Source organism: Candoia aspera, chromosome 2 (genome assembly GCF_035149785.1).
Source record: "Candoia aspera isolate rCanAsp1 chromosome 2, rCanAsp1.hap2, whole genome shotgun sequence".
NCBI lineage: Eukaryota > Metazoa > Chordata > Lepidosauria > Squamata > Boidae > Candoia > Candoia aspera.
In genome coordinates this window covers 53,359,611-53,380,058 of record NC_086154.1, presented here as the reverse complement: position 1 = coordinate 53,380,058, position 20,448 = coordinate 53,359,611, and the positions used below count along the sequence as shown (strand labels likewise).

At 38.2% G+C, this 20,448-nt stretch overlaps 1 protein-coding gene across 4 annotated transcripts; it reads left to right on the top strand.

Moving 5' to 3' along the window:
- Nucleotides 1-2,445: 2,445 nt before the first annotated feature.
- Nucleotides 2,446-20,381, top strand: TSEN2 (tRNA splicing endonuclease subunit 2). 4 transcript variants are annotated; one of them, XM_063291834.1, is made up of 12 exons: nt 2,450-2,630; nt 5,724-5,942; nt 6,075-6,156; nt 7,197-7,233; nt 10,221-10,704; nt 11,188-11,265; nt 11,987-12,037; nt 12,550-12,688; nt 14,568-14,604; nt 15,478-15,589; nt 16,805-16,894; nt 19,829-20,381. In XM_063291834.1, the coding sequence occupies exons 1-12, from the start codon at nt 2,592-2,594 to the stop codon at nt 19,886-19,888; spliced, it is 1,428 nt and encodes a 475-aa protein (XP_063147904.1). In that variant the 5' UTR covers nt 2,450-2,591; the 3' UTR covers nt 19,889-20,381. The 4 variants fall into 4 exon arrangements, 3 of the variants coding, with proteins under 3 accessions (XP_063147903.1, XP_063147904.1, XP_063147905.1); XR_010067093.1 differs by lacking the exon at nt 19,829-20,381 and having other exon boundaries at nt 2,446-2,630; nt 14,568-14,617; XM_063291833.1 differs by lacking the exon at nt 19,829-20,381 and having other exon boundaries at nt 2,448-2,630; nt 16,805-17,523.
- The last annotated feature ends 67 nt before the right edge of the window (nt 20,382-20,448 follow it).

Below are 20,448 nucleotides of genomic sequence, written 5' to 3'. Positions count from 1 at the left end.
AACCCGTTACATTTCCAGGCCAATGCAACATATATGCATCTTCCCCTATCAACCCCAAAAAGCATTTACAGGTAATACTACTTCAAGTATTTCCAAACGATTCCATTAAATTCTGACCTCTAAAGGAAGTTCATATGTTATGCGCCCGGTTATTGACCTTTCTTTAAATGGGCTGTAAATTAAACTTGAGCAAGTTTTTTTTATCACTGTGAAAGAAAGTGAACTGCTGTTAACCTCAACTAAATATATTGACACATATTGGTTTCTGGCAACAATTGGCCATTTAAAACTTTTAAGGACAATCTTCACAATTTACAAAATCTCTATGTCACTATACTTACTGGAACCAAAATTACTCTGGGGTATTATTTTCTGAGCCTTTTCCAAATAATAATTTAGAGCACAAACCTGATCTTTAAGATAATAATTATTTCCTAAATCATTATCTGATAACAATTATAAGTAGCCTTGTTAGAGATTGAAAAATAGTTTTGTTGCTGAAATTTCTTTTATTTATTTCTCAACTTGTATCATAATGATTGAGGTAATTCTATGCAGCTTACTTATTTGGGTTAAAACAGAGTACAAATAATATAACAAATAAGAATTAAAGCTCAGTTCATTTTGTTGTTGGGCTTTGTTTTGATGGGTGGGGGAGTAATGCTGAAAAGCTCTCTTCCTTGAAGCCATTATCAGTTTATAGATTTGTGATCTGGCAAAACAGATGGGTAGCTTTGCTTGCTGTTTTTAAAAGTTGTGAGGGATAATAATGTCATTAAAAAGAATGGTTTGAAAGGGCAGGTATGGAGGCAGAGATGTTACACAGCATATAACATGCTGTCTGCCTTTCCATGAACTTCTCCGGCCTTGGGACCATTGGTTCTGCCTGTTTTGACACTGCCAACACTAATTAAAATTAAAATTCCATACTCAAACAGGACAAACACCAAGGTCAGTAAATATTGCTTTCAGAACCCATGTTTCTGTACTAATGAAAGAATATTTCATTATATTTCAAATAGTCAAATATTCATTATATTTATTATATTTCAATTATATTATTTATATTTATGTTTCATTATATTTCAAATATTCATTATATTTCAAATGTTTGATTTCAGAGTCAGTGTGGTGCAATGGTTATGGCACCAACCTAGAGAAACAGGGAGACCATGAGTTCTAGTTCCATGTTAGATATGAACGCCAACTGGGTGACTTTGGGCCAGTGACTAGGAAGCAGGCAATGGCAAACCACTTCAGAAAACGTGGCCAAGAAAACTGCAGAGATTAGTCCAGGCAGTCACCAGGAATCATCACTGACTCAAAGGCATGATACATATATGTATGAAATAATATTTACAGATACCACCTCAGACTCCTAAAGAGTCATTGAATTTATTATGCATTATTATGTTTTCTGACATTTAAAAATTCTTTTACACGTATTTGTATTTATTCCTGATAAAGACAGGATACAACATTAGCCTCTACATGGGGCTACCCTTGAAGAGTATCCGGAAGCTACAGCTGGTCCAAAATGCAGCCGTGCAAGCAATTTTTGGTGCCCCTAGATTGGCACACATTACAAGCTGTATTGGGTACCGGTCTGCTTCCTGTTGCAATTCAAAGTGTTGGTTATTACCTTTAAAGCCCTTCATGGCACGGGGCCAGGCTACCTGAGGGACCGTCTCATCCCCATGACATCAACCCGTCCCACCCGATCATGCAGAGAGGGCATGTTGCGGACCCTGTCGGTAAGAGAATTCTCTTTGGCGGGGTCCAGGAAACGCACCTTCTCTGCAGTGGCGCCCGCCCTCTGGAATATCCTTCCCACGGAGATAAGACAGATTCCACCTCTTGTGGCCTTTCAAAAACAACTAAAAACCTGGTTCTGCCACCTCGTTTGAGGTGGGACGGGGAGTAATCACCCCTGGAGATGGTTAGCACCCTAAAATGGCCTCTTAGATACACGTGGGTGATATTCCAACTAGTATCATCATCTGGATTTCACACTGTATTTATTTTTAATATTATATTTGTATTTATATTTATTATGGTATTTTAATGTATTTATCCTTGCTGTAAACCACCCAGAGTCCCCCTTTTGGGGGGAGATGGTGGTGGCAAAATTCAATCAATCAATCAAACTTCTAGGAAGTAACAACAATTTAATATAAATGGTTGAATGTATTGTTGGCATTCTCAACAAAGTTTTGGAAAAAAACAGGCTGGAAAACTATTAAGTGTTGTAGAGGAAGAAATATCTCGCAAAGAGCTATGCAGAGATACGCAGAAATAATCTCCCGATGCACCGTTGCAACGAACAGACTCACAACACCTTTAACTCGACTAAACTCAGCTCATCACAGCCCTTCGGAGTAGACGTCACTTCCCCAAAGTCAGTCTCACGAAAAGCACGTGGCCGCCCAAACAGCGATAACGAAGCCTTGACGTTCCTTCGCAATCACGCGCTTTCTCCCTCGCCCGTCGCCTCCCCGTTGCCTCAACAACCGAGCCGTAAATCCATGCCATCATCCGAACGGCCCTCTGCTGCGCCTCTCCGTTGCCACAGCAACCACGCTGGACCGTAAATGAGAGCAGTCGTCAAACGAAGACCTTCGGTTCAAACAGTACGTCGGGATTTTAATAAGCTGGGTGGTCTCTTTCCGGTCGGGCTCGACTCTTGCCGACTTCATAGACATTTCCTTACTATTTTCTAGGCCACCGCGTGGGAGTGGTTTGCCACTGTCTTCCCCCGGGATGCTTTCCGATTTCCTATACGACACTGCAGCCCTGGGATTCCCTAGTGGTCTCCTATCCACGCACTAACTAGTCCCGACCTGCGTAGCTTCAAAGGTCAGCCGGGTGCTCCCAAGGAAGTGGCTAGAAGAGACACTGCTTTGAAGGATAACCCCTGCGCTAGACTCCCTTTGACTCACCCTTGGCGGCGGTGCACTGAGCCGTGCTTTACTCCAGAGCCCAGTTCCGCCTTAGGTTGTAGCTCGCGAACCCAGAAGGTGGGGCATTTGGAACAAACCAGAGTTCTTTTAATCTTGGGCATGAGTGTCGCGTGAACGCGAAGTCGGCGGGTGGACTCACTGGATCGATCAAGAGAGCTGTCTGTGGGAAACGGAGCGACTGAGCGGGATCCTCCCTCCGCGGGGCCTTTTTCGCGAAAGGGAGCTGCTCTGCCGTTCCGACCAAACGAAGCGGAACCCCCTCGGTCAATCTCGCTTTTACTTCGGAGGCGGCTTGAACACGATTGCACCGGGCTCGCGTTTACCACGCGCCACTCGGTGGGTTATTCCCGCAGAGCTTCAAATCCAGCAGCCTCTTTCGAGAGAAGCGCCGCTTTGCTATCTGGGCGGTGAACGAACGAGAAGCGGCTCCGCTTTAAGACTAAGAGTCCGGCGTAGGGAACAGGGTTTCCTTGCTTGAGAAACCGCTTTGAAATCCGGTTGCGGGTGGGCTATGATCGCTTTTAGTTGCAGGAGCCCATGAAGCGCAAACTGGGAGCGAGAGCTGCAGTCAGTCATCTAATCGTAAAACCTTCGGTTCCGCGTTTTAGTATGCATGTGCGGAGTGGAGACTCCCCTTTCTGTGGTTGTAAATGTAGTCCTTTGAAAAAAAGGTTGCAGAAAATCTCTGATCAGGTACTTTGAGCTTCTAAAATTATTAACTAATAAATTAAGTTCATATTCCTCCTTAGAAAGCATATAAAGGCTGAGTGTCAGACCTAGAAGTATGCATGGAGCTGTTATCTTTTTTATCTCTGAGGGAATAACAGGCTCTTCATTCTTCCACTGTTGCAGAGAAATCTGTGTGGAGTTTCTTTCCTTATTTACCAAGAGTAGGAGATCCCTGCAGGAGCCTATTTATAATCACTGTTTGTATTAAGTTCTCTACTGGAAACCATAACTGTTCTGAACAAGAGAATGAAAAAAATGCATGTTTGTGTGTGGGTGTGGGAGGGAGGGAGGTGTTACTACTTTCCCCTCAGTTGGTGTGTGGCGTGTAGAAGAACTTGTGCAAGTGTCTTTTTTTTTTCTTTCCCATATTCCTTTTGAGTGAAAGGTTATAAAAAGTGCCAGAGCAGATGGCAGCATCTAGCAGACACTGGCCATTCCCCACCCACCTCCAGAAGTGCTAAGCATGATCCAACCTGGTTAGTACTTGGGTGGGAGAGATCATTGCAAATGACTAAGCTGGAGACTAGAGTGGGAAGTGGAAAAACATTCTAAAAGAAGGCAGTGCTCACATTACTACCAAAGGTTCCAGTGTGGATGGGTCTATAACGTCCCCTGAAGCCATATTTGATTCAAAAGAGACTTTCTTTTGTGTTTAGGAAGGGCCTATACCTCAGTAGAGAGCCGTACCATTATCATGCATAAAAGACACACTCAGTCACTGGTATATCCAGTATTTTAGGCCTTGGTCCCACTTTGCAAGCTGTTAAGAGTACAGGTAGTCCTCACTTAACAACCACAATGGGGACTGGCAACTCCATCACCAAGCAACATGGTTGTTAAGTGAGATATCACATGACCGTGACAGGCTTACAACCTCACTTCCACCACGGTCTTTACATGAATCACCTGCAATCGTTAAGCATGACATTACGTGACCACAATTTCCAATTTTATTGGTGGCTTCTCCATTGACTGTGCTTGTTGGAAGCTGGCTGTGAAGTGAACAAATGGGGACCCTGAGACGCTGCAACGATTGTAAATGCCTGCTGGTTGTGAAGTGCCCAAATCTCAATCACATGACCACGGGGATGCTGCAACGGTCATAACTGCAAGGCTTGGTCATAAAGTTACTTTTTCAGCATTGTTGTAGCTTTGGTCACTAAACAGGGCAGTCATTAAGCAAGAACTACCTGTACATAGCTTTGGACAGCAGGAACATAGCTCCTGAAAGCTGTGGTTGCAACGTTGAGAGTCCCTGTAAAAGTTGCTACCAAACTGTAATTTTTAATGTGGCAAGAGAAAAGTTATTAAATACACAGTAATTATATTAACTATATTAAATTAAAACCCAATTCAGCATTTTCTTTGCCTCATTTTTTTTTGTCCTGAATCTGCCTCCTTTTGAAAAAAGAGTCCCCACTGTAGTGATGAAGCACCAAGTGCAACCCTTGGTTCCACAAGCGTACTCTGGAACTAGAAGAACAAATAGTCTGACACGGTGTGAGACAGCTGCATGTGCAGCCCTGTTCCCCACAGCCCTTTTCTTTGAATATGTGCTAAGTAGAAGGTTCCTTTATTTTGTTTGTGGGTATAGGAGGGGAAAGAAAAGAGCATACAAGAGACCAAGCCTCTTCAGGATTTGCAAATCAGTTTGACTTTGATTTCCGAGATGTGGTAGTTGCTTGCTTTTGTCAAGATCCCTTTTGCACGTCCACAGATTTTACTGGATTTTCTTGTCAGTCCTGCAAGTGCTTAGTGAAAAGCTTGAGTGCAAGTACAGCAAGGAGAAAAGATGATTTGATTGTACAAGCATGTCAGAGAATTGTATGCCATGTATCACTACAAAACGAATTACCAAAATAGAAAAATATTTCTCGCTAAAATTTGGGTTGGCAATCTTTTGCTTTTGTTCTGTTAATTTCGGTATATCTAATCAAGGGAAGGAGTTTTGGCATTAGTGGTGGGTAGAGTACAATTAATAATTAAGAGTATAACAAAATATATCAAATATTTCTTTATGCTATTTATCTTTAGGTACTTTTGCTGAAAGAGAGAGAATACAAAATGGCAGAAGCAGTTTTTCATCCTCCAAGAAGGAAAAGGAAAGTATACGAATCGTATGACTCTCCATTCCCTATTTCTCCCTCTGCAGAAGGCAGTCATGGAGGACTTTATAAAATGTGCCAGGCTGAATTTATAAATAACAATGTAATTGTGAAGAACCCTGAAGATATAGAACAGCTATACAGCAAGGTATTTTTGGCTGACTTTATTTGTATAATCCATTAAACTAATCAGTCTTGGATCTTGATCCTGTGTTGCTGTTTGGACAAGGCTGTTCTGCTAAATCAGATGGTTGATACCATGGTTTTGTTTGTTTTCTAGGGATTTTTTGGAAAAGGTATTCTTTCAAGAAGTCGGCCAGAATATAGTATTTCAGATCCTGTGTTGGCTGCTAAGTGGAAAGGTAAATTGGAATATGTATGTGTGTATTTATTTATTAGACTTACATTGTCACCCATCTTATATACTATAACCCTGGACAGGATCACAAAACAACAACACCCCAAACCACAACGGAAACTCCTGGCACCCCAAAGGCAACACTCCCCACACATCCACATTCAACTATACTGGGCTCCAGCTTCACCCTACCCCTACGCTTGTGGAAACAGCCAGCTCTTCAAGGCCTTCCAAAAGGCTAGGAGGGTGGGGGCCTGCCAGATCTCAGGGGAAAGGGTGTTTCACAGAGAAGAGGCCACCAAAGAGAAGGCCTGCTTTCTAGGTCCTATGAGATGACAGCATCTAAGGGATCTGGAGTGCCCCCACCCTATCAGACCTAGTGGAAAGGGTTGATTCTCTCTGGGAGAGGCAGTTGCACAAATAACCTGGCCTACCAGTCTCACAACAATCTTCCCTAAAAAGGGAAGGTTGGAGAGCGGACGAAAGTTGTCCAACATGGGTCCAAGGAAGGCTTCTTGAGAAAGAGGCATACCAGCGTCTTCTTCAAGGTGAGGCGCTAATTACTCCTTTAGTGAGGCACTAATCACTGTTTGGACCCAACTGCGTGTCACCTCCCAGAAGACCTTCACTAACCAAGAGGGGCACCAGTGCAGCACAGAAGTGGCAGAACTGATACCCCCAAGGACCTCTGTCCACTTCCTCAGGAGTAACCAGCTCAGACTCTTCCCAGATAAATTAAAAAGACATGGTAGCCATTTGGTTACACAATATTGCAATAGTGTGGCTTTGAGTCCTCTGATTGTGCAGATTGGGAGACAGCTACACTTTTCAAATTTATTTTCAAGATTAGTGTAGTTCTATATTTACCACAATTATTTATATGCCACCCCTCTCCCAGCTTTCCATGTGGTTTTCATAATAAAGCTTTTTGAATATCATACAGTAAGTATCTTATGAATATCTTTCTTGAAACTGTATCCAAACTATTTTATTAATGTTCTGATTCTTTGAATGCAAAAACAGTAATTATATGTTTTATTGCAGATGCTAAATTAAACATGCCAATAGTCTCATCAAAAAAGTAAGTTCTTCTCTTTGCTTTGTCTAGTCTAGAGTTTGAGCCGCAGCTTGCTTATTAACTATAAATTAACAGTCTAATCAACAAGTGTTGTCTTATTGTTAGTTACTTTAAAGAAACAAAGTGCTCTTCCTTTGATTCCTCAATTAAATCTTCCCTTTACCATTATCTTTCCAACTATTGAGTGATTAAGATGGGAAAATCTAAATATGTGGAGGTTTATCTGAACCAAGGATTATCAAGCAATTATTTAAGTCTTAATTTGATTTGGCTTTTGAATATTAGACAGTAGCAGTCATCTGTTGCAATAGTTTATATTGACTCTTGCTTCAGGATTTACAGGAGAAAGCATGTCAAGTGTGGTCCCTGTCTTTCCTTGTTCTCATAGCAAAGAAATGTTTTTTTTAAAAATGACTTTAGATTAACTGCAGTTTTTTGCAAGGGCTTAATATGGGGAACCCTGATTAATTTAAATTTTGGTTAGTAAACAAATCACAGTACGATTCTGGCTGGTTCTCAACCATAATTTCAGCAAACCGCATCTTTCCAGAATTAAATGGCAATTTTCCACCTTGGGATTACATTCCCTTTTGGAGCCATTAAGCCAGCTGCACATTTAAACTTGCCTTTTTGAATGGAGGATGGTTTCCTGGTCTTGCCATACTTGGTCAGCAGTGGAGCTTGAACCAGCTACAGCGCATACACATGCTTTATTCTTAAGAAGGATGATCTTAAGAAATTTTGTCTATGCTCCATTCCTCACTGACTTTTTATCTAGAGATAAAACATTTGGCTGAGAATGGCACATATATTCAGTTTCTTAAGCAGTAATGGTGAGTTCCCTCTTAACAGGAGCCTGAAATTTAGAGTATCCCTTGCTTGCTATATTTAGGGATGTATGAAAAAGCCTTGCCTGTGGAAAAGAAGAACTTACTTAAGCCTGCCAGGTCCTTTCAGTCTGACCTCTGAAAGCAAGAACAAGTTGCTCACACAGTTAGACATCCTCAGGTCCTCTAAAGGTGCCCCAAAAGAGCCTGTCTCTTTCCTGAAATTATGCTTCCTTATCCAAGTTTAAGAAGGGTTTAAAAAGATACGTATTTGTGTGATGTCAAAGCAATCCAGAAAGCTAAAGGAGAATACTCTTTAGAATTCTTCTTGATGAGATCACAGTTTACTGTGGATCAGTAGGTGAGGGATACTGCTTCAAAGAATTACTCCTCTGAGTTTGCTTGTCTGTTCAGAAAAAAAGTTTGTGTGCTATTTTTAAAAGTCATATCTCATGTTGCTATTGTTTCTTAGTAATGTAAAAAAAGTTCAAGAAATATGCTGAAACATCACAACTTCAAATTTAGGCATTTGTTAGCCAAATCTTAGAAACAGTGTTCATGCACTGGCTCAGATATGGAGTTTATTCCATCTTTTTAGTTTTCAGAAGAGGAACACAGGCATCAGAGCAGTCTTGGATCTTAAAGGGCTGAGCGAACTACTCAGAGAAGCATTTAAAAATGGAAGTGTTGGAGTTTACTGTGGCAGCCATCAGCAAACATTTCTGGTATCGATAGATCTTTTTGAAGCATACTTCATATCCCAGTCAAGAAGAAACTACAGCATTATACACTCCAATTTTTTCTGACACTATGACTCTAATGACTTTGGCATTGATATATAGGAATGATGATCATGCCTTGCCAGAACTTTGCCTCTGGTCTCAATTCCATTCTCTTTTACAAGATGAATGATAGATACAGTTTGAAAAGAAACCACATTCAGGAGATTGTATTGGCCATTTAGAATCTCATGAGTCTCGGTGTCCATCCCAGCTTGAATCCACGAGAAACTAGGATTGTGGCTGAATCTCTTAAGCTTACAATGGGAATGATTGTGGAAGAAGCAGACAAAATAAGTTTACCACAGTGCAGGTCTTCTTGGATGGGAAACAACATATCCAACCCAGTCATTAAAGACACTTTGACCTCAAGGGGGCAACAGCAGAATATTAGTTGGCTAGAACTTAAAATAGTAAGATTCAGTATCAGCATGAAGGACTGACACATTTTACTTAAAAAATAGTATTTCAGCAAAAGCTTATGTGAACAAGCAGAGAAGTATATAGTCAGTCAAGAAAACACAACCTTCCCTCTGAGAGGACAGTGCACAATATAGCCATTCTCTGTACATAATGCTACCAAATCTTGATTTCTTAAATGACAATGCAAGAGTTTCTTATGAAAGAGTTCACCTTCTGAACAATTAATAAAAATAAGTGGTGAAATTAAATATTTCCTTTAGTCTATTCCATTTTCAAAAGAAAATAATGCTCAAATATTCCTTTAAAAATGTGTCCTAAATGTAATTAAGACCCTAGAGCTCCAGCTGGAATTTAGATTCAGCTCTACAATTCCAGTCTGACGTTGTAGTATTATTTATTTTATTTTATTTGCAAGTTGCTCTTCTTCCAGGTATGCAAGTTACAAGAGTAACTTGCAAATTAAATTAATAATAACACAACCATCATCATAAAAGGAATGTGTAAAAGAGCGAAATTACTGATCTTGCTGTTCAATAACATATGCACTACACTTGTGAATTTTTAATCTTCTTTGCCTCAACTAGTGCTACTTAGCTCTAGACTCTTTGTCTTGATCAAAAGGTAAAAGCTTGAGTGGATGACAGTACATTCTTTATGTACCACTGAGAATCCCAGAGGCTGTGGGTCTGTTATATAGGACAATCCTCACTAAACCTGTCAGAAGGAGAGGTGGGTAATAACTGTAGTCTTCATGTGTTTTGCAATATAAAAATATCAACAACAATATTTTGTGGCCACAGATATAGAATATATGATTAAATAAAATAAATATTTAATATTTAAGACTTTTGTGAAACTGGGAAGTAATTGTTTGTTTTGCAGATACTTTGATATTGTTTGTACATTTATTCAGAACTTCTATATACTACAAGCCCATACTTCCTGTTTTCTTCTATTCCAGGTACCAATGTTGTGTTGGATGGGCTAAAAATCTTCTGTCAGAACAGGGAATGGATGACCCCACAATCCACACAATTATTCAAAATTACACTAAACAAATTAATCTAAGGATAGAAACTGGACAAAGTAATGAATTTCAAGATGAAGGAATGCTTAAAATGGAAGCCAATAAAGAAGAGCCAGCGCTTTTAATGACTTCATCTGAAATTAATGGGAATAACATCATGTGTTTCAAAGATGATTCACTTTGTGATCCATTAGTCAAATATGACTGTAGTGAATCAGACATAACAGACTCTAAAATGGTAGCTAAAACTCATTCAGCACAACAGTGTCCTCTTAATATGTGTGATAGCTGCAGAGAAGATGATTATATTGAACCAGAATCTCATTGTTTTATTAATAATGAATATGAGCATGAGCTTGTATTAATACAAGAAGAATCAGATCTGTGTTCAGAAGAGGAAACAAGTGAGGAATTGCATGTAAGTATAACTTGACTGAATGGTAAAGTCAATTTAAAAATTATTAAATTGGGCATTTTGCTTTATAGATGTCATTTATCCCTTTTTATTAAGAAACTCTGAAACTAGTCAGTTGATGGATACCAGCAAGGTGCAGTTAAAAACCTGTGCCATTTATTCTGTAATAATAGCTTAATCTGGGAATTGCAGTTCTAATTTCTTAGAGTCCTGTTGCATGTTGCAACACCAGTGAGACTGAATAGGAACATCTGAAAGTCATGTCTTTGCCTGCAGACCTGCTATAATGTCAGAGTTGAATGTTATGACCAGCAAAAGCTGGAGGATTTAGAAGATCTTCTAGGATTTAGAAGAGGTGAAAAGATCAAAAGGATGTTTTATGGCACAAAGCAGATACAGTTCATTATGGCTGACCTTTAGCTGATGCGGTGTAAATTACAGAGATGTTTTGATTGCTTCTTTTTAACTTGTATTACTTTCTTGTAGTTAATCAAAAAAGCAAAATTAGTATGCAGAAGAAATCCGTTCAGGATATTTGAATATCTGCAACTCAGTCTAGAAGAGGTAAGTTTTGTATTCTCTCTTGGTTTCTATCTGCATATATTGAGAAAAAGCCTTATAAGGACGTCTCTCTTTTTTCAAAAGTCTAAACTGAAAATTTCAAGGCACACTTATAAGATTGGGGAGATTAAATGGAAGTGTGCATAACTGGAGCAGCAAAGTGACTTTGTCTAGCAAGCCCTTCTGTTGTGGGAAGATGGCTTTTTAAGCAGCAACTAGCTGGAGTTACAGATCTACTATGTCATTTGCCACCAACTGCTGCATGATAGCTAACTTAACTCACCAAGTCCCTTACCACTTCATACCTACTTTTTCACAGAATTTATTCTTGAGATTTTGCCTTGATTTCCTTCTTCAGCAATGGATTTCTGTTGCTTAGCACTAATATACACTATGGAAGTCTACCCCTCCCTGGACTCCTTCCATTTTGTGGTAATACATAAGTAAGGGAAAGAATATATTCCCCCCTCCCCCCCAGTTTAACTTGCTCAGGAAAAATGCAGCATGTTAATTACTTTGCAGAAATACTTTTGTATAATCCAATACTTGCCTATTCACATGTAAATAATCATATCTAAACTCTGTTTTCTGTTCATCAAATTGTCAATATATACTTATAGTACCTTAAATATGATTTCCTTTTCAGATCTCTATAAAGAAAGCTTTCTCAGCACTTTAATACTTTAAACATGCACAAACTAATTTTATTTGATGTCATTTTTAGGCTTTTTTCTTGGCCTATGCTCTGGGATGTTTAAATATTTATAGCAATGAGGTAAGTTGATGCCTGTTGTCAGTAGTAACTCCTGAGTGAGAGATCTGTTGATTGGAATATTGCTTATTAGCAAATAATACAGCACACTATTTCTAAGGCACTTTGTACCAACTTTTAAAAGGGCTGCTAATTTTTCCGTTAGTATAAAAGAAAATCTTATTTATTGTGTGCATGTAAATAATTTTACCTATTTGTGCATGTAAATAATTTTTGGCTGCATTCCTGGAGTCATATTTCTGTTTAGAACAGACCAGTCTATATATAAGAATGAGGCAATGATTTTTTTAAAGAAAGTGTGCAGGACAGTTTTTTCAGGAATTATTGTTGATCTTTTATAATTCTGGAATGTTAATAGTCCTACCAAGCTACTATTGTCTGCCTTTTATAACAAATTTCACACTTGGCTTCTATCTTGTTTGTGTGTTTTCATAATTTTGCCAATAAAGCACTTTGACATTTCTATAATAGTAGAATATATTCATTCACAATAATCATATGGATGTGTTTTTAAGGCACCTTTATCTATCCTGAAGCTATGGGACCTTTTTAGCAAAGCACAACCCAATTTTAAGGCTACATACATGGCTTATCATTATTTCCGCGGTAAAGGATGGGTCCCTAAAGTTGGCCTGAAATACGGAACTGATTTGTGTAAGTAGTATTCTTTCATTATTAGCATCTCGTGAAGTAACTGGACAAGGGAAGGTCCATTCAGATGATGATGATGATGATGATATCTATATTCCGCTTTTATTTTGTACAACTCAAGGCAGTATACGTAATGCTTCTGCCTTGTATTTCCCCACAAAAATAACCTATGGGTTGGGTTGCCTGAGAGAGGGTGATGATAACTAGCCCATTACAGGTAGTCTTTGTTTAGCAACTGCCTTGGACAGCGACTGTTTGCAGTTACGATAGTGATGAAGAAGTAACTATGACCTTTTGCAGGTCTGTAAAGCAAAAGAAAGATGTAATAAGGTAATAAGCACAGTCGCGGCCCCTTTGCTTAACATCCAAGTTGCCGGTTCCAGTTGTGGTTGCTAAATGGGGACTACCTGAATATGTGCAGCATGTTGTCTGGTTTTGTCTCTATCCCCAATTCAGACATTGTCCTGAATTACAGTGTTAAGTAGTGAATTCCAAGATCCTGTCTGGAATGAATGAATGCATGGTATTTTGTACACCTAGAACATAATTCAGACATGTCATTTCCATATGAATGAGGAAATGACAGCATGGGGATAGTATGCTAGTAGGTGCTGCTGCATTCTCCTCTTTATGATGGCCAAATTGGAGTCATCCAAGTCAGCTCATAATCGTTCTGATGAGATAATCTTCATTTCCTTGCAGTGATATGGTTGATTCAAGTGGCAGTAAGTTAGAGAAATCACATGTGGGATTTTAATAACAAGGATTTTAATACAAGTATCAGCATAGCTGACCTCTCATAGTGTATAAATACATGATTAATGTATACAATTTTATTTGGTTAAATCCAAACTTAAATAATTTTGGGTCTTTATATAAGAATGTATCTCTTTCACAAAAGAAAGAGGGTATTTTTCTTGCTAAGTGCTTCCCCTTTTTTCAGTAGTCCTCCCACTGATTTGTTTAAATAATATATGTGTGTGCTGCTGTAATCTTAAATGTTTAATTGGTAGTCTACTATCCAGTGTGTATGAAATGCTTTTTACTATAAGCAAAACAAATTTTAAAATCTATTGCTGATGTTTATTTTTAATATTACTGAACTCATTTTTAAATGAAGAGTTCTAGTTTTATTCTTCTTTTCAATTCTCTGTAAAACTTGTGAGCATGGTGAATGAGCCCAGGAATTTCTCTGGATAAGTCCTAATTGGGACGTATTGTGAACAGTCTGTTCTCATCATTTCCTTTCCCATACCCAACATAATAGTGTGTTATCTTCAAGTTAACTAAGATAATTTAGACAATTTTTTCCAAAACTTGAATTTTAAAGCATGTTATTTATGCATTAATACCCATCTGCTATTAAACTTCCTGTTAACATACTGCTAATCGATCATTTGGTAGCATCAGCTACAGCGCATTAGTTTGCTGTATTATGTAAATGTTGTTTACGTTCAGTCATTCTTTAGTGGGGTTAATGTTCTGCTCCTAGGAATATTGGGATATTGTCTTGATTATAGTTAATTCTCCTTGTTATATTCCTGGAATACATTATGTGAAGGCAGCTGTAGTCTTCCTTGTAAGTATGTGTTCAGACTGAAAATTGCATTTTAGTGCTGGTGCTATCTGGGGTAAAATGTTGGCAAATATTAGGGAAGAATAAAAGTAAGTAAAATCAGTTTATTTTTAATAAGTATCTGGTATGATTTCTACTTATTTTTGAGTACATTCATTGTGATTGGAATACAAGCTCATCTTACTATAAAATGGTTTAGATTCTCAAAGTTGTGTAATAGGTTACCACAAATCTTACCCTATAATAACTGAAAACAAAACGCATGACATTTCTAGTAAATGAATGTTTGTTTTATTCCTGTTGTAGTGCTATATCGAAAAGGCCCTCCTTTTTACCATGCCAGGTATAGCATAAAGGTTTGGATATAATTTCCATTTTTACTATGTATTATGCTTAGCTTTGATGCTATTTTAAAACTTGATTATATGTTTGTTTCTAATTTGCTTTGATATAATTCAGAATATTATTTTCCCACAATAAAGGCCAAGAGAAGCCTCAAATTAGGAAAGCCCATAGGCGGCCATCTTCAATAAGGACATTGACATAATCTATCCAGCCCTGGAATGTTCTGCTATCCACAGAATAGCCCTGGAGATGCCCTGAGGTTCAAATAAGGGACTCGGAACATTTGAATAGCTGGAATTTCAGACATTAAGAAAAATCATGTTGATTTTGGCATGCTTACTACATTATCAGAATGCATTTTATTAAAAGCTTCCCATGTGATCTTTAAACACTGTTTTGATAAGAGCAAACCAGTATTGTTCCTTCTACTAGTGAAAGCAGTTAAATCATGAAACTGGGTGGTAAGGAATTACTCTCCTCACAAATACCTGTTCTGGGGGATCCTCCCTGCTGTCCAGAGGTGATTTGGAGAGGGGCGAGATGGCTGCAGTGGGGGGAATGAATTGCTCCTACCTCTCATCGAAGCAGCTTCATCATTGTAATATTACATTGGATTTTACCCTTCCTTTAATCTACATAGTCTGCTTGCCTGTTTGAATGAATACTGTGGGAAAATATCCCTAATTTACCAACTTCAGAAAAGAGACTTAAAGAATATGAAAAAAGCATTTAATATTCAGTTGCTTGCTAAATTGGTTCTTTCACCTATGCTGAAGGAGCCATCAATATTTAAATTACTGTTTGGTTGTGATTTTTGAATACATGTTTTAACTGATCATCCTAAAAAAGGATCTTGGGGGTTATTTTCCAGCTATTCTGTGATTGCCGAATTAGTTAATGATGATTTTGATGGACCATTGCACAGACCATTCAGCTGGAAATCTTTGTCTGGATTGAACAGAACTACAGCAAATGTTTCTAAGGTAGCTGATAAGAAGAATCATTTTAAAGTACACGAAAAATGCTATGGAGGGAAATGGATGTGTAACTTTAAGGACAGAAGGAGAAATCATGTAAAGCATATAGTAGAAAAATGTTGCTATAAATGAGTGTATTTACGTATGTTTTGTGGTTGTCACTGGAAAATAATCTTTCCCATAAATGTTGCAATGTGTGAATTGGAAAACAACCACAAATGTGGTCTGGTTGACTCTAAGGTTGCTTTGATGAGAAGATTCTGTTCTTTTCCATCTTTAATTTTCCATCACTGATATGAAGCAGATCTTAGATATTTCAAAAAAGAGTGAAAAAAGGCTAAACCTTCTTAGTAGTGGTCTACCGGAATATAAAATGTCAACTTTCCAGCTTTTGTGGGGTCTTGAGTAATTCAGATTCTATTTCTCTAGTAATTGAGATTTCCTTGAATACTTATTTACCAAGTGCTTTTACAGAACACTTTTCAAGTATATTTTTATGTAGTTTGTCCTAATATACTTTTTAGGATAAATGGTGATAATCCCCACTGTACATTCTAGGAAAGCTAAATGGCTGGAAAGAAGCAACTGAATTATAGTAATTATAGATGAAGGTTATCTCTGAAGACCAGGAATCCTAATTTTTAGGGCTCTGTACCACTTTGGATTCAAAGGCAAAAGGGAGCTTCGGAAGACCCAGTAGCACAAACGTACTATGTGCCTACAACTCCTTACACCAAATGCATGTTTTCTTGGGATTGGGCTGCAATGGGCAGCCACATAATCCTAGGAAAAGACACAGCTGCTTTCAGGAGTTGCAAGCAGGTCTACATTTACATCCCCACACACTCCAAAGTATATTTTGCCTTTGAATCCAAAGTGCTGTACATCCCTATAGGTTACCTGTTTGCACACAAGGATTTTTCTCACCTCAATTTCCTCTGAAAATTCACTCTAGAAAATCACTGAATGGTTTGGAGCTTCCCCAGGAACAGTGAAATGAACAAAAGAGCTTCCAGTGCTCTTCTGAAAACTAGAAACTTTATGTAAAGCACACTGTTACACAAGGACTCTTTTACCCTTGTTTTTAATTGGAATAATAGATAATATCTGTCCCGTTACTATTGTAAAGAGTGAATGAACCTTAATTTGAAGCTTTCAGGAAAAAAAATGAGCATATTTACATTTACTTGACATTTGATAATATAATTTATTTGTCACCAGGAACTCATGTTCTGCTATTTGATTAAGCCATCTGATATGAATGAAAAAGAAATGCTTTCACCCGAATGTCTCAAAAGAATGAAAGTTCAGGTATGTATGTCTCCTCCCAATTTAACGTTTTGTCAGGTACAAGCATTGAATTATTATTTATTTACTGCTATAAACCTACGAGTATAATACATGGCTTCTGGAATTTAGAACACATACACAATATCTGGATTTGCAATACAATTAAATTTATCTTAGTATATCAGAATTATCTGAGTCATTTATGCACTGTCAGTTCCCTGAAGCCAAATATATATATATTAGAAGAGATTGAAATGCAGCTACACCTTTGTTTGAATAACAGTTTCATTTCTTCCTAAGAAATAGGAATGATGGAGGATCCAAGTACATTAAACTAATTTGTCCAGCAATAAGTTAGATAGTCCTTGTTTAGTGACTACCTTGTTTAGCAACCTTTGCAGTTATGGAGATGAAAAAGTAACTTTGCGACCAATCCTCGCATTTATGACCTTTGCAGTTCTGTAAAAGCGAAGGAAGGCTGAAGTAAGATCATAAGCATAGACACGGTTATGTGTCTTAGCAACCACTTTGCTTAACGACTGAGTTGCTGGTCCCAGTTGTGAAGCACTGCTAATAGCAAGGCAGCAGGAGACAACGGTATCCCAGATGAACTGTTTAAAATCTTGCAAGATGATGCTGTCAAGGTGATGTATGCCATATGCCAGCAAATTTGGAAAACTCAAGAATGGCCATCAGATTGGAAAAAATCAATTTATATCCCCATACCAAAGAAGGGAAACACTAAAGAATGTTCAAACTATCGAACAGTGGCACTCATTTCACATGCCAGTAAGGTAATGCTCAAGATCCTGCAAGGTAGACTTCAGCAACTCATGGAGTGAGAATTGCCAGATGTACAAGCTGGGTTTCGAAAAGGCAGAGGAACTCGGGACCAAATTGCCAATATCCGCTGGATAATGGAAAAAGCCAGGGAGTTTCAGAAGAACATCTATTTCTGTTTTATTGACTATTCTAAAGCCTTTGACTGTGTGGACCATAACAAATTGTGGCAAGTTCTTAGTGGTATGGGGATACCAAGTCATCTTGTATGCCTCCTGAACAATCTGTATAACGACCAAGTAGCAACAGTAAGAACAGACCACGGAACAACGGACTGGTTTAAGATTGGGAACGGAGTACGGCAGGGCTGTATACTCTCACCCAACCTATTCAATTTGTACGCAGAACACATCATGTGACGTGCTGGGCTGGAGGAATCCATGGTTGGGGTTAAGATCGCTGGAAGAAATCTTAACAATGTCAGATATGTAGATGATACCACTTTGATGGCTGAAAGTGAGGAGGAACTGAGGAGCTTTATGACGAAGGTGAAAGAAGGAAGTGCAAAAGCTGCGTTGCAGTTAAACCTCAAAAAAACCAAGATTATGGCAACCAACTTGATTGATAACTGGCAGAGGGAGAAAATGTAGAGGCAGTGACAGACTTTGTATTTCTAGGCACAAAGATTACCGCGGACACTGACTGCATCCAGGAAATCAGAAGACATTTAATTCTTGGGAGGAGAGCAATGACAAATCTCAATAAAATAGTTAAGAGCAGAGACATCTCACACTGACAACAAAGGTCTGCATAGTTAAAGCAATGGTATTCCCCATAGTAACATAGGGCTGCGAGAGCTGGACCATAAGGAAGGCTGAGAGAAGGAAGATAGATGCTTTGGAACTGTGGTGTTGGAGGAAAATTCTGAGAGTGCCTTGGACCGCAAGAAGATCAAACCAGTCCATACTCCAGGAAATCAAGCCAGACTGCTCACTTGAGGGAATGATATTAAAGGCAAAACTGAAATACTTTGGCCACATAATGAGAAGACAGGACACCCTGGAGAAGATGCTGATGCTGGGGAGAGTGGAGGGCAAAAGGAAGAGGGGTCGACCAAGGGCAAGGTGGATGGATGATATTCTAGAGGTGACGGACTCGTCCCTGGGGGAGCTGGGGGTGTTGACCGACAGGAAGCTCTGGCGTGGGCTGGTCCATGAAGTCATGAAGAGTCGGAAGCAACTGAACGAATAACAAGCAGCAAGCACTGCCTGTAATTGCCTTTGAAACAGCAGTGCCAGAAATGATGCTTTCTATAGTTAAAAAAAAAAAAAAAAACTTGGAAAATAATGTTTTGGATGCAAAATATCTGTTTTTCCTCCTAAAGGAATTTGAGCTTATTTTATCTTGAAATGAAGCAGCCCCATCAAATCAGAAGAACCCTGTGAAGCAGTCACAATATTGGAATGATATCCTCGAAAGGTTTAAAAAATCTCATAATATGTGCAATGCTAAAAATAACACTTTAGATCTCAGCTATGTAAAACATCCATTAGATAGTAAGTTGATCCTCAAAAATCTGGAAGGTCAGCCAGAAGACATTGGAAGTGCTATTGCAACTAGTACAGGCAATTCTCATTATTTGCAATAGTTACATTCTGTGAAAATGTCATGAATACTGAATTAGTGAATGCTGAAACTTCAGCTGGGAACTTGCACATCTGGCAATTCCAATGTTTTGCCACTCTGCATGTCTGCAAATAAGTGTGATAGTGCCGTGAGTACTGATTTTGGGGTGACAAAAATATTTTCACAAATAAGCAAATTCATAAATACGGACCCCACGAATAACGATTGCCTGTTATTTCCCTTGATGAACTATTGCCTTATTTAGAGATGAAACAATTATATATTGACTACAGGGAAACAATATTTAGGAAAGAATCAGTCTTCCATTTCCACTAATAGTCTCAGTGGTTTTTGTGCTTGCAGCAAGATTCATGTCTCTGGTTGGCTGTAGCTTGGTGTGGACCAAACTTCTGCAGAAGCAATCCAAGTGCAGAGCTTCTCCTTTTTGCTCTCTCTTCAATAGGAAAATATACATCAGTTAACAATATTATTCAGTAAAAATATTTATATATTTTACATATTTTATAATCCATGTCTTTCTTTTTAAAGGAATTGATCCTAAATCGCTGGGTTTCATCCTGTGAATGCAGTGAACAAGAAGATCTGTGAAAATTGGAATTAGAAAATAGAGTACTATTGAGTAATAGAGCTGTAGTAAACTAAATAAACCTTCTAGCAGGTCTATATAAAGTATTTATAATACACAGCACTATAAGTTTAAGATTTAAAAAAAACTTGGATGGTGATAGAGCTATTGTTTGATATTGTCTTACATAAGCAGAAAAAACATTACAAGTCTCTTCTTAACTGAGCATATTTTGTGACTGTTAGCTCCAGAATGATGTTCTAGTTATGCCATTGCATACTGAAAATTGTGTTTTCACCATATATCAAATTGGCTTTTCCTACTATAATGATTATATATATATATATATATATATATATATATATATATAAATCGGTCAATCAATCAATCAATGTATGTTGGGGCCGACTTAGTTCAATTATTTTAAAGATAGAATATTTTTTTACTTCTGTCAACCAAGATTTTTTGCTACAATGCATTAAACATTATACACAAATAAAAGTACATTTTTCTTGATGTGGTTGATGAGTGTAGATAATGCCATGAATTTTGAATTTAATTCTATTGGTAGGAATTTCCCTTA

Excerpts from the sequence above, each read along its gene's own strand:
- TSEN2 (XM_063291833.1), top strand. The coding sequence starts at position 2,592 with ATGAGAGCAGTCGTCAAACGAAGACCTTCGGTTCAAACA. Across the intron at positions 10,705-11,187 it reads AAACAAGTGAGGAATTGCAT|TTAATCAAAAAAGCAAAATT; the intron begins GTAAGTATAACT and ends ACTTTCTTGTAG. Across the intron at positions 15,590-16,804 it reads CTACAGCAAATGTTTCTAAG|GAACTCATGTTCTGCTATTT; the intron begins GTAGCTGATAAG and ends ATTTGTCACCAG.